The 13,992-nt window shown below is 41.6% G+C and overlaps 1 protein-coding gene across 5 annotated transcripts in view; it reads right to left on the bottom strand.

The window, feature by feature from the left end:
- The window catches only part of smarcd3b (SWI/SNF related BAF chromatin remodeling complex subunit D3b), a 65,863-nt gene that overhangs the window by 12,438 nt on the left and 39,433 nt on the right, over positions 1-13,992 (bottom strand). For 2 of the 5 annotated variants that reach the window (XM_085418979.1, XM_085418977.1), the window contains exons 3-7: positions 11,971-12,060; positions 9,824-9,866; positions 5,656-5,778; positions 5,405-5,530; positions 4,619-4,714 (exon numbers count right to left, since the gene is read on the bottom strand). In XM_085418979.1, coding sequence (XP_085275105.1) covers positions 4,619-4,714; positions 5,405-5,530; positions 5,656-5,778; positions 9,824-9,866; positions 11,971-12,060 — 478 coding nt within the window. The remainder of the gene's footprint in view (positions 1-4,618; positions 4,715-5,404; positions 5,531-5,655; positions 5,779-9,823; positions 9,867-11,970; positions 12,061-13,992) is intronic. The other 3 variants (XM_085418978.1, XM_085418981.1, XM_085418980.1) reach the window with 3 other exon arrangements.

Raw genomic sequence — 13,992 nt, 5'->3', positions numbered from 1 at the left:
CGATATTAGTTATAAATGCTGATAGATATATCAGTATCAGCATTTATAACATAAATTCCAAAAAGACGAGAGAAACATCCTTCAACCGTGTTTTGAGTGTTGATGTTGCATAGTTTGCCCACCAGAGTGCCCTCAGGCTCTAGTTTCATCATTTACAAATGTGCTACAAGGGAGTATTTATCTATTTGCATTGTTACTAAACCAGAATAATTTAATGAACGTGCATATTTGGACAACTTCAACTTAAAAACCAATAAAAAATGAATAAAGAAAAACTAATTTGTTGCATTTTATTGACTTTCCAATGCCGTCACGTTCAAAGGAGTAATTAGTGGAATCCTTTGAATGCATTTCATTGCATTTTAAGGGACAAAAACCCCTGAATTTTTCCCACATAAGGAAATTAAAATTAAGTCTTACATGAAAAAAAGTGATTTATTGTTACAGGCGGTCGTGAAAACAGGATCCAAAGAAGTTTGTGTTCATAATCCAAGCTTACGCTTATTTGTCAGACAGCACGCTGAACAAATCTGTTTTCTTATCGACACACTGCGCTGCAGCTAAGAAACTCTGAGCTGTGGTTTTCAGGGGTTGTGCACTGGACTATTTCTTGACTTCCTGGTTGCCTCATAGGTACAAACTGACCATCCTTTTCTGTGTGTTTTCATTTCAGCTACTGAACGTAAATGAGCTGGGTTCACTAACAGCTTAACTATATTACAGAAAGTCAAAAAATCATTAGGTTTTTATTAGAGGTGCTCTTTAACCTATAAAATAAAAAACCCTCCAAGCTACAAATCACTGTGTAGCGAATTCACTGTGAGTGTGAATTAGAATATTATTTTGACACACAAGGAATCATGGCTATAAGAAAAGCCTGCTATCCTTTAGTTTGATTTCACTCGTATTGATCAGACACCTATCCCACATGATCATATGACCCTTTAAATTTTGCTCAGAAAGCAAATTTTGAAGTTTTCTCCAGTGAAAACAGATCAAACATCAAGGGTACCAATGCTTGATTCTGCTCCTCCATCATAGACATTAAATCGGTGCAGTTTTTGCATTGAAATTATGATGTATCCCACCGTACTGATGCACAAAGTTGGTTGTAGAAGGAAAATTGTGAGAACTGTGCAAATTGTGTGAACAAAAGTAAGATTTTGTTGTTTTTGGATAGTGACACTGTGAGTAAATGTCTTTTGTGTTTGTTTTGTATCGTCTGTACTCGTGAAATTATGAGGGCTCAAATATGCTGAAAGCAATGAAGCTAATTAAAAGCACTGACTTTTAAATGAACTCCGAGGGCCTTTAACTTGGAAAATCTCATCATAAAAAGGTAAAATTTTGCATTTCATCATTAAATTGATGTTATTGTCAGGTGGGCAACACCGATTGACCGACTGACTGATTGATTTGTAATAACTATACAGGGTTGAGTTATTACTACAAGTTTTGTAGAGACACACAACACACTGTGGTCTCTAGTGTTACCCACCACGGTCAGGTGTTTATTTTTGGTAGCTGCCACATTTGACGTAGATTCATCATAGCAGTGCTCGACATTTTTAGTTAGCCTTTTATAACTCGAAGTGTGTGTGAATAACACGTTAAATACACCTGTGCTTACCCTGCTATGACATGTCAAACAGCCTCCAGCAGAAAGGAGTGTATTAGGGCAGACTGAGGAGGTTCAGTTAACAGAACGTTTTCACAGCAGATGTTATCAGATATCTTCTGGTTTGGATTTGCTGCCATTTATCCAGATTACATCGCTCAAATTGAATTAATCAATCAGTTTAAAATCTGCAGGATTTATTTAAAGTGTCAGTACATTATATGTCTGTTATTTTTGTCCTTGTGGCTATAAACAGATGCTTGCTGTGCTGTTTGGGGGTAAAAAAGCTAAAATGGCTTCTTAAAGCCCCTTTTTGGTAACAAGCTACTTGGTGAGCTGCAGGTCACCTGAACGCAGCGAGTAACAGCGGCGAAACAGTGCATACGTTTTTAAGGACTGCAATTACTCTTCACACACATTCGAAGAGAAGCACTTATGCTCGTTTTTGTGTGTTTTAAGTGACACGCTGTCTGCCAAGGGGTGCGAGAAACAACAGCTAAGACAGGAAGCGAATTCGTTCAACATCCGAATGGTCTGCCACAAAGAGAAGCTGCACACATGCACTCCATAAATCAGGCGGCAGGGACAGACCGTTTCGAAGTGTAAGGACTGTGAGTGTGGGGGTTGTGTGTAATGCTGCAGGTAGTGTTAACATCAAGCAAAGCATGCAAAACTTGTAGATCTTTGCATGGCAAATACTTTTAAAATTTAAAAGTTAGGAAAATTACTTTCCAAAGAGATAGATGTGAAAAACTGAACTGTGTCTGGCCGATGTGGGTGCAAGAACAGTGGCTTTTCTTAAAGGAGCCGTTTTAGTCCAAAATCATATGTGCACATTTTTCTTCTGGCCTTTTTGTGCCGTTTGTTTGTCTTTACCGTTCTGGTGCTCAGCATTGGTCTGGAAGCTTGTTTCCTCCACTGAAAAACACTTTTTCCCCATCTATGAGTCAAAATGTTCGGGCGTTTTCTTTATAGGTCAAATTTTCAACTTCTTTCTCTGCAAGTTTGAATTAGTACGTTGAAATTTTGAGATACTTAACCCCAAATTTACACTTACAGATGGCACAAAAATGTGTTTTTCCGTTGAGGAAATATGCTTCGATAGCTTTGGAGATACCTCCACACACATATTACGTATTCATCTTTGTCTTCATTTGTATTTTCTGTTTTCATTTTTGCACTCTCACGGTATAAGGCCCTCACACTGAGCTTCTGGCACTTTTATTTTAAATATGTTGTTTAAAAAGTATTCTAGACTGCATAATTTTTATGCAGTAATAAAGTACCTATATACCAATTTAATTTCCTGCTTTATTTTGAAATTCCTTTTCTTGTTTTATTGCTGCTCCTTCCTTCCTGTGTCCCAACAGCTAATTACTCAGCGAATGTATGCATAACCTTACAGCTCAAGCTTTAAAGTTTCAGTGATTCTGTTGTGCACGCTGACCTCTGTTTTCTCCTTTGCTGAATTTTTTTCAGACCCTCTGTGCAACCGCAACCCTGATCAACAAAACTGAGATGTGGACTTTTATCCTGTGTACCTTTAAATCCAGTTTCCAGTCCATTATTTGGTTCAGCCACTACGCTGCAGAAAAGTCTGCCTTGTCTTGAATATAATGGAACTAAAAGCCTGCTACCTTGTGGTTTAAAAGTGCCAGAAAAACGTATTTTAAAAACTCAGCAGCAGTAATGTTCCCACACAAACTCTGCAACACTTTCGTAGGCAGGCACAGAGACACTTTCTCCAGCATGTGTTTCAGCCCTGAGGTCACAAGGACCGAGACATAAAGACCTGCTTCACAGCCTTTGTTACATTTTTACACGTTTATCTCCTTTTTGTAACAAATATTCCATTTGCATAACTTTCTAAATTGTGTAACACATTAATATAACAACTTCTGGGTTTTCGCCTGCGTCCACACTATCGTTTCAGTCGTCCACATTTAAACGGCCGAAAACGCCTACGTTCCAGTCCTGCGCAAGACGATTCGACCTGCCTCATTTCTGTCTGCCGTTTATAATGCCCTTCGCTATCTTAGTTTGATTGGTCACATGACTGCATCACATGACTAAAATGTGTCATAGTTTTCGAAAAAGCTCCGGGTTTGCTGTCCACACCGCGACACAAAAACGGCGTTTTCAAATGTATCCGCTGTGGAGAGCGTTTTCAAAACGCAGCGTTTTCCTTGACCGAAAACGCCGTCTCAGTGTGGACGGACGGCCAAAACGGAGAGAAAAAGATGCGTTTTCAAACGAAAACGTATTAGTGTGGACATGGCCTCAGGGTTCAGTATCCTAGCCAAGGATACTTCAACATGCAGACTTGACCTCTGACTTCGATCTCGAGTTCACTGAAATAGACACTAATACTACCTGTGATTACAAAAAATACATAAAAATCATAATAATAATAATAAAGGCGTAACCATGTTTATTTTATCATTATTAATATATGTTTTACAATGTTACTGGTACAGCGATGTTACCGTGAGCGCTGCCAGGTGATTTCTGGAAACCGGCCCTGACTCTGAGTTTTTCTAATAGACTTTTTAGGTGATTTGATGACCACAAGGTGAGTACCATCTAGTTTCATTATATTCAAGTGAAGCTCGATATGACTACAAAACTCACACCAAAACCATGCAGGTGGATACATTTCGATACAAGCCAAAGGAAAACACGTATATGTGATTTCAGGGTGAACTTCTACACGAAAGCGGACACCACACACTTTTAGAAAATCAGCTTTCAGGTTTGCAAGGTTGAGTATTTTGCACTTGAAAGACACTGGGGACCCTTTTGAAGGTGAACATCTGTTACATTTAAAATCCACTGCAGTAGAGCAAAAAGTGTGTTTTTACTTTCGTGTTTTGTGCAGGTAAAAGTGTAAAATTAAAGCTGCTGTTCATCCATTTATTGATCTGAAAAATGGATGATTTCTGAGATCAATGCAAATTCCGCAGGTGAGTGTGTGGTTCCTCCTCTGTGTTTTGAGCTGACCTCGACCAGGTGGTTGTCAGGACCGTACAGGTCTTTATCCAGCTCGATCACCAGGCTCTTGAAAAACGAAGAGAATTTCTTCTTCTGCTTCCCCGGCTGCAGAGCAAACAGATAGCAATCAGAAAGACGTCGGTTAAGACCCATAATCAGTCACACACATGCATGAAACACTCATAAGCAGATTCACAAACGCAAACTACTGTTGCCATGTCTTTGCTTATAGCAACATTACTCATCAAAAACCCACGAGAGGCGGGGTGAGATCAGAAAAAAAGAAAAAGAAAAAGAAAGACGCAAGACATTCTCAGAGTCCACTTCCTCCGAGCTCAACCAGAAATATTTGTGGTCTGTGAAACCTAAATGCTTTGTGCCGCTGCTCTGAGAACATCAGAGCTTTTTGCAGTCAAGCTCACGGCACAAGAAAAATGCAAAAACCTTCTGCTTTTAAGACACTCGCGGTCCCTCAAGACGCTCTTCTCAACATCAGTCGTTCATTTCATATTCTGAGCCAGACGATACTTTTCTGTCCGTAGTCGTTTGAGCGCATCATTACCGAGCCGAAGACGACCGAGAGCAACTACGAGATCAAAGAGCGGCACACTTTAATACCAACCGGGATGATTTAGATGTGTTATTATTTTAGAGGACAAGCAGTTATTTGACTCATGCTGAATTCATCTACACCCAGCCGCGACAGCTCAGTATTCAGTTATTTTCCTTAAAAAAAAAAAAAAAGGACTGTATTAAAACTAAACCCATGCATGACTATGAATAAAACAAACTCACATCATCCAGCAACTTCCCCTCTACTCGCAGTTCCCATGACGCAATGCTGCCATCAGAGTCATCTGCATCAGGTCTGGCAGGGTTGAAGGTGTTGGAAATGTAAAGCCTCAGTTTACGCTTCTGCTGCTGGGACAAGGCCATGACAATAACACAGTTTAAAGGGAGATCTCTGTCTGTTTCTCTTTGAACTGCAAAACTATCCTTAAACAGCATTTTCTCGTTTGTCCCGAGTCCTGATTTCTTTTCGATACCTTCATTGGCCTCTTCAGGGCCTCCTGGATGTCCACGCGTTTGCGCATGATGGTCTGGTCCAGTTTGCGCTCAAATGCAAGCAGGTCCATGTAGGCCTGAGACTCAGGGACCAGCTCACGGATCTGCTCAGAGGGAGGACAGGCTTAGGTTAAAATCAGATAAAGTTTCACACCCTGGATTAAGAAGTAAGATTTTCTTTGCATATCTAAATAGCACTAAAGAATTTAAGCTGATAAGCTGTCTATTCTGGTGCGGGTGCTGGTAGGGGGTCTGTTGTCTACTTTAGCCCCTTACATTCAGTATCCTGTAATTTAACCTTTAAGAAGCTTTAAGGTTAGAGAAAAAAACCCATATTATTCCACTCTAGGGTTGCCAACCGTCCCTTAAAAAACGGAATCGTCCCGTATTTAGAAACAAAAGTACACGTCCCGTATTGAGCTAATAAGGGACGCACTTTGTCCCGTAATACAGTGAGAATCAAAAGTAGTCTATAACTTTTAATGGAATTAACACTTTGTTTGAAAACATAATTCCCAGCCCCTCTCCTGCTTTGTGACCAATGAGCTGACAGCACACTTATGACAATTCGAGTATGACAATTCAGATTATCTCATTGGTCGAGGAAAGGTCGCTTACGGAGAAAATACCGGAAGACAACCGATGACCACAACAACAAGCATGACCAACAGGGAAACAAACGCCGACACTGCGGTGCAAGTCTCGGACGGCACACTGTGCGTCCATAAAATGAAGGTTATAACAGAAAATCTGTCGCTCGCTCTCTCTGTCTTTCACTCACACAGACACACCACCACATCAACTTTGCTAAATTGCTAATGAAAAACATGATCAGGCAGCTGTGATTGAGCAGCAATGTAAATCCAACTATTTTCACGGTTGTTGTGGTCGTGATAATTTTGTGATGCCACATGGAAAAGGCTCGGATGAGCTTTCCAAAGTTCTACAAGTTGTGCCTCCATCGCTTGTGTCCAGATCACACGCTGCACAGCTGTGCTGCAACGTCTTTTTCACCGACGTTTACGTGTTTGCGCGTGAGCAGCTGCGGTGACACCCTCACGAGCGATTGATGATCGGGAGCTGGTCGTGAGGTGTTAATCGCTTCTCGTTACCCCACGTATACTACACGACGCACGATGAAGGCCAAAATCGGGCTGATCACCAAATCGGTCGCACGACTCAAAAATCGGCTCAAAATGGGCCAAAAATCGCACAGTGTGAGCCCAGCATTAGAGCAGCAATGTTTGTTCGCTCAGAGAAAGAAAAAAAAAGGCTGCAAAAGTACAGGGAGGAATGGGAAAAGGAAAACACCTGGCTGGAAAAGTGCACTATAAAGCGCACTGCACTGTGTGCTGGCGCACTTTTTCCATAGGCATGCTTCTATTGGTGGGCACATGAAGAACATGAGGGGCGTGAAAGCTCGGGGAACCCTTTACCAATTTTTTGTCCGCCAGGCCATGGCAGAAGCAGATATGGTATGTAAACACTGGTTTGTTTTTTTTAAACCCTCTGGTTAAGGTTAATATGGGCATGTGCAGTGAATATCAGGGCTATGTGGCCAGAAGTGTAATAATATAATTTATTTTGTGTAATAAACAACTGCAAGGATAGATGATTACAACAAATAGATCACTAATACATAAAAGTAATACATAGATGAATAATGATGATGAGTTAAGATGCGTAATCATGGGAACAAGTGGGTTTACAAACAGGAGCAGCTGATTAGCTTTAGAAAAGCTGAAATAATACCTCAACTGAAGCCAACTGTACTAAATGCACTAAATGTGCACTGTTACAAGAATATTTTTCGTTCTATTGCTTTCTATTAATTTATATAATTTTAAGTTAAGTAGGACAGAGTTCTTTTAAAGAAAGATTTACTTATATTCTCAAAAGTTAAGCATGACAGGCTTCTGTTTAAGAAAGAGACCTGTTTTACTGTGTTAATGTTGTCATTGTGAGCTAAAAATAAATGGCTAAATGATCATTTGTTTCCCATATGGTCATATCACAAAGAATATGCATCTGCTTAAATCAAGTTCAAGTCAAATGGTTAAAAAATAATTTCACACACAAAAAAAGAGCTACCACACTGGGAAGGGTGAAGACAACTGGGTTGCCCGGCCCTGGCCACGAGGTGTCCCTTATTTATTTTTCAGGGAGTTGGCAACCCTATTCCACTCTAACTTTAAATATGGAGAAAATATGGCTATATGGCTAACTGCTAGCATAGAACAACACTACAAAAATGAGAACTTTAAACAAAGCCTCCAGAAAATACAGCTAACTGCTAGCGTAAAACAATACTGCAGCTTATCATATAAGGTGATAAAAAAAACACACACACACACACACACACACACACACACACACACACACACACACACACACACACACACACACACACACACACACACAAATGAAGATAAGAATAGGTGGGAAAGAAATAAAGTTACCAGATTATGAAAAACAGCAATAATGCACTGAAGCTAGTTAGCTAAGCGAGTGAGCCCACTTGCAGCTAACGCTAATGCACGGTCATTCTAAGGCTTTAAGTATCAGGACAATCATCTGGTCTTTATCAGTTCTTAAGATTGAAAAAATACAACCTTAGATGACCAACACATGACTTGTGATACCTTTTAATTATTTATTTAACAAAAACCCAAAATGGAGAAGCAATGTGTGAAAAACTAAGTACATCCCATAAGTCAGTATCTTGTAGAATCAATGTTAGCAGTGATAACTTGAAGTAACTGTTTTCTATATAACAGTTATCAGTCCATCATATCCTTGTGGTTGAATTTTGGGCCACTCCTCTTTACAGTGTTGCTTCATTTTAATGAGGTTTGCGGGCATTTGTTTATGCACAGCTCTCTTAGCATCCCTCCAGGACATTTTAGGCAAGTTGGGGTCTGAACTTTGACTTTTACAGCACCTTGAGTGATGATGTTAAATTTGGCTTTGCAAATGTAACATACACAGAGCACACATCCTAACTGTCTGAACCTCTAAATTATTTAAAAAGTATTTTACATTTTTAAAAGGTTTGTGCACTATAGGGCTCTTTTATATGAAAATTAGCAAGTACGATTTTTTATTATCTGACTGTATTTGTACATAAAGTTGGCATTTTTTAGAGTACCTAATGTGTTTTATAAGCGTTTCTTTTGCAAACGAACTGAAGCTGAAGTTCATTATCCCCGCTGAATTTGAATTGAGGAGTGGCATGACAATGAAATATTCAAACAAAGCACAACTATCCTGAATGCACTCCACCACTGCTCCACAGTCTCTCATTATCGTGGTGGTCCACACCAGCCTCGTGACACCAGGGGATCAAAATTAGATGCAGGCCGTGCAGCCAAGCAGCCAGGAGTCTCAGGCATTACCATACTGATGAAAGTTCTCGGAGCATCAAGGGCTGCTGCTCACCAAGCTGGGCACACATGCTCCTACAGTTCCTCCCTCCCTCTTCGTTCACGTTTCTTTCTAAAAGGCTGCCTTCATTGTGCTTCTCATTCCTCCTCTATCTCCATCTCGCTCCCTTTCACTGGGCCGAGGTGCCGAGCTGACAGAGGAGTGTGGCAGACATTCCCCGTGCCTGACTCATTATTGTGTAGTGGCTCCCCAGCTGTGCCTGCAGCTATCTCCCCGTCTGGGCTATGTCAGGGGATAAGACCTAACCTCTCAGTCTCCAGATCTGTAAAGCGCTCTGTGTGCTGGCCAGGACGTGGTGTGGCACGGGGCCGAAAACCGAGAGCACGGGATGCAAACCACAGCCGGCACGGACTCTCACCTGTGACAGCATGGTGTTTCTGCTGCCTCCTTCAGTTTTACTTGTGGTTGCGTCTTTTCAACATCCCGCTGACTACGCCGATTCAAAAAAGAAAATCAATGAGCCGCTGTCCAAGCAGCAAAATGAAACCCTAAAAAAAAAAAAAAGCCCCAAAACCTTCAGATCTGTTCCCCTCATCCTCCCTCATCTCATTTGGAAATAACAAATAATCACCTGACCCTCTGCGCCTCCCAAGAACCCCAAACATCAAAAAAACGACCGGGATTTTTTCTGTGCAGCGCACAAAGGATAAAAAACACACACAGAGAAAAACACACAGCAACAAAGGTAAAAATATGCAGCCTCACCCTTTGCGGAAGAATCTTGTCTGCCATTTTCCTTCTCTTAGCACTAGAGAGAGAGGGAGAGAAAGACAGGGAGAAAGAGGGAAAAGAGAGCATGTTACTATGGTGACTGATAGCGTAGCACCCAGGCCATCTGCTAAAATGCTGGGCCATATCCAGCACCCCAGCGTCCCAGCTGTGTGTGTGTGTGCGTGTGTGTATCATGTGTTTGTGTGTTCCCTGAGATGGAGCGGTACACCTGGAGAGCGAGAGCCTCTAACAGCCAAAAAAGTGTCACATCTCTTCCCTGACATGTATTCACTGCACACACACACACACACACACACACACACACACACACACACACACACACACACACACACACACACACACACACCTTCTGCAGAATCGCTGAGGCCGCCGCTGCAGGACTCGGATGGTGACAGGATGTGTACCCATGACTTTTCAGGATTTATGCGTGTGTGTGTGTGTGCAGCTCATTAGATTCATTAATTCCTTGCAGCGTGAACACACTTCATATATTTTACTTACCAAGAAAGGGCTAAGAGCAACAAGAACATCTGTGCCAAGTTGTCAGAACTTTCTTTCCAGGTGACGCTGATTGCAAAAACATCACTACACCTTCCTACACCCCCCCAAGATTTCCTTAAATATTTAATCATCTCCCCGTGTAAAGTGCTCTGTCATTGATGCCTGCAGGAGGACGCTGCCTAAAAACAACAAGACGGCACTACACTGCAAAAAGAGCATAAAAAGAAAAATAAAGAAATAAACTCGTCTCATGAGGACGGATCATTTCAACTCACTTTTCTCATTAAAGATAATAAATAATCTTGCCTTTAGGGTGTTACGTCCTTGGGGCGATTTGATTAATTTGTAATCTTGTTTTAGGATATCGAGAGCTAAACTGAGCTTTTTTAAAGCTGAATATTTTGATTTGCTTCCTTGCTAAGAGTTACATTAGAAGATGGAGTGGTAAATATAGACAGCCGGGCTTTGGTTGAGATTAGAAACAAGAAAGGTTCACTAATTAACCACACTGTGGTTTTATCTCTCATAATCAGCTGTTTTCTGTTTATTTAAAGGCCTTTAAAGTGCACTATTGACCCCTCAATGACCCCTCAAGTTCATAAGTAAAGGAGGTATCAACCTGAAATGTTGAAAAATGGATTTAAACAGTTAAAACCAGCAACTAAATCAATTTTACTAGATTGTAGATTTATTAGATACTTTATTAGGTAGCAGGAGCGGCCGACATGAATTCAATTTATTTACACTGATCAGCCACAACATTAAAATCACCAGCCAAAACAGGTTCGGCCCACCAGGTTACAGACAGTTGGTGTCCTGTGGGGGTTTGGCACCGGGATCCATCGGGTCCTGTCAGTTACTGGGTGGAGGCCGCTGCCGTTGGGGAGTGCCCACGTCAGGTTTGAGTTTCATGGCGTTAATGTTGTGGTTGATTAGTTTACACTGTGATGACATTTGAGTTTCAAGGAAACAGTCCAGTAAGGAATCAATTTAACAGATTAAATGATTAACTGATCACACAAATCTAAGTACAGATTGATTTTTCCATAATTACATGAAACTTTAAGAGTTTAAACACTACAGGATCTCTGGAACTTTGCAGTGTGTTTTGAGTTCTCGCCCAGCTCTCTCTGTGGGTGGAAATTTCTCTAGTTAGTTAGATTACTTTTTGTATCTAGAAAAGATTTTTTGCAGTGTAGTGAATTTTTCTGTCACAGTGCACTACAACGGTCTGTGAAGCAGTATGTTACATCAGCATGCCAACTACTGAAACAAGCCTGCTGCAAGGAGAATTGAAGGATCCGGGAGTGCATTGGAAAGGGGAAAAAACAAAAGAAACACAAAACAACCCGCCATTTTACACTCTCTTAAAATGGTTTGAGACTGGATTTCTATTCTATTTATTTTTCTGCTCTAGCTGCACAAAACCGTTCCCATCATGCCATGCTCCAGCCCAAAGCATGCACCACTACATTTCAGGAGTCGGCTTCTACGACCTCTACGTTTGTTTTCTCATTCAGGAAGTGCTGGGCTCAGGTGAAAAGGCAAGAAGGAAAAAAAAAAATAGGCCAGAGTCATCAAACGAAAGAAAACGGACATGCAGCAGAATAAAATCCTACTTTGATCCGAGCGTGGGATCTGATTGGGGCTCTCTCATGTCCATCTGCCTCGCCGGCATCTCATTGGCTCCGGGGAATCCGACTGGCTTCCTAAGAATTGGTGAGGATTCGAAGGTTGTCCGATTAGAGTTGTGGCAAGACACACACTCAGTGGCAGCAAGTACGAGGGTAAACACCTGGTGGTTCTGTGTGTGTGTGTCTGTGTGTGTTGGATGTGTGTGTGAAGTTCAAGGGTCTGTTAGTAGGTGCAGACAAGGGCAGGCACTGGGGATGGGTAACGGTGTCCATGCATGCACAAAGTGCAGCAGGGGAGGACCTGGGAGGCGTCCTGCTCGTCTGAGGGACACGCTCATCCAACAGTTTCTCAGTGAACCAAAACAATCATGCTTCACACACAAAGACAGACAATACACTGATAATGAACACAATGGGAACAGACAAGCAGCGTGTGGTGGTTTTACCTCTTTGGGTTCAGCTCAGGATGGCCCTATGGTGCATACATGGTTGGTGATTTATGGATAAATAAGAGCTTTTTGTCATTTCCACAGCCAGAAAAGTAGCTCCTGACCACAAAACTCAGCCTTTTTTTTAACTGCTGCATAAAACCTCACAATCCTCCTAAGCAACATGAAGTGTCCAAGGTAACCGTGCGTTATGAGCAGTGAGGAAAGTTTTACTTCAAGGACCAACATTAATAGCAAAAACCAAGGTTCGGGGGTTTATAAGTAATGTGGCACTCAGGGGAAATAAGAGATAAAATTGAAGACAAAAAAAAAAACCTAACCAAAATATAGCAGGGTGTGGATAAAGCTGGGGTCTGAAGAACAAAGAGGCAAAGCTAGAGGAGGGAACACGGCACGTAATCTTTAAATCTTCTATTTTACGGCTGCCGGCAGTGGTTTCAACTCTCCTGGGGCGGAGTTTGAGGTGCAACACTCTGAAATCAACTGGAAGCTGTCATTCATTCAGAGGATGTACAGAGACGATGCAGTTCTTCATCTTTGTGCTGCTTTAAAGTGGAAAATCTATTCCAGAATGAGGTTTGAGCCTATTTTTGAGGCAATGGTCAAAGCAGTAGTGGCCAGCCAATCGTACATTACGTCATGTTGCAATATGCGAAGTGTCTGTGGTGAGCAAACAAGGTTTTTTTCAGTTGTGGTACAACAAAACAAATGTTTCCCCTTTCTGAGAGAAACGGAGCAGAAACGCACTCGCAATACTCAAACGTGGGATTCTGTATGTTTTTCACACTATATCATTAATATACAGACCATAGACTGTATATAAAAGATGGACGTAGCCATCCATTGGATGACACTTCTACTCGAGAGCTATCATCCTGGACAAATGAGTGTTTTGAAGCCAGATGTTACGAGTGAGTGGCAGAGCTGACTTCTTTTCCACAAGCACCCACTCAGCTCAACTACACTCTACTGGACTCGGTTTTGATCATTTTCCATTATAACTGATTCCACCTCAATGTGGCTGTGGTCACAACAAGACAACAATGGAGGACATCGTGGCGCCATCATTGGCGGGTTTGACTCTTGTGAAGCAGTCAGTCTTATGACTCATGACTCATGAAGTGACGTCACTGCCTGGCCAATCAGTGGCATGCAGTCTGCTGGCGTCACATTTTCAGCTCAGAAACCCAGCTGCATAGGTTATAAAAAAGTACCAGTCGAGTCAAGTAGGTGAATGATGCAGTGACTTGTCAATCACGTAGTAGGCCCGCCCACATCCTGCATTTTGAGTCGACTGGAGACCACACTAAACATGCGATGAGTCCATAAACTCATCAGGAAGGTGTGTTTTTAGGTCATAGATTCAAGTGAGCTTTCTAATAGACTTTTATAAAACAAGATTTCTTTTTGCAACCACATAAGTGGCTTTTTAAATGCTGGCATGGAGAATAAATCCAGGATTAATGCACTTCTGCTTTGACTTGACTTTTTAAGACCTACATCCAATTTTGGGGGGGAGAGCCCACCAAAAATACATCAACAGAGTCACAACGTTAGC

Source organism: Rhamphochromis longiceps, linkage group LG9 (genome assembly GCF_057381845.1).
Source record: "Rhamphochromis longiceps isolate RC_006_pf linkage group LG9, R_longiceps_female_GT1.1, whole genome shotgun sequence".
Lineage (NCBI taxonomy): Eukaryota > Metazoa > Chordata > Actinopteri > Cichliformes > Cichlidae > Rhamphochromis > Rhamphochromis longiceps.
Note: the sequence above shows the minus strand (reverse complement) of the source record. Positions and strands in the feature narration are given on the sequence as shown.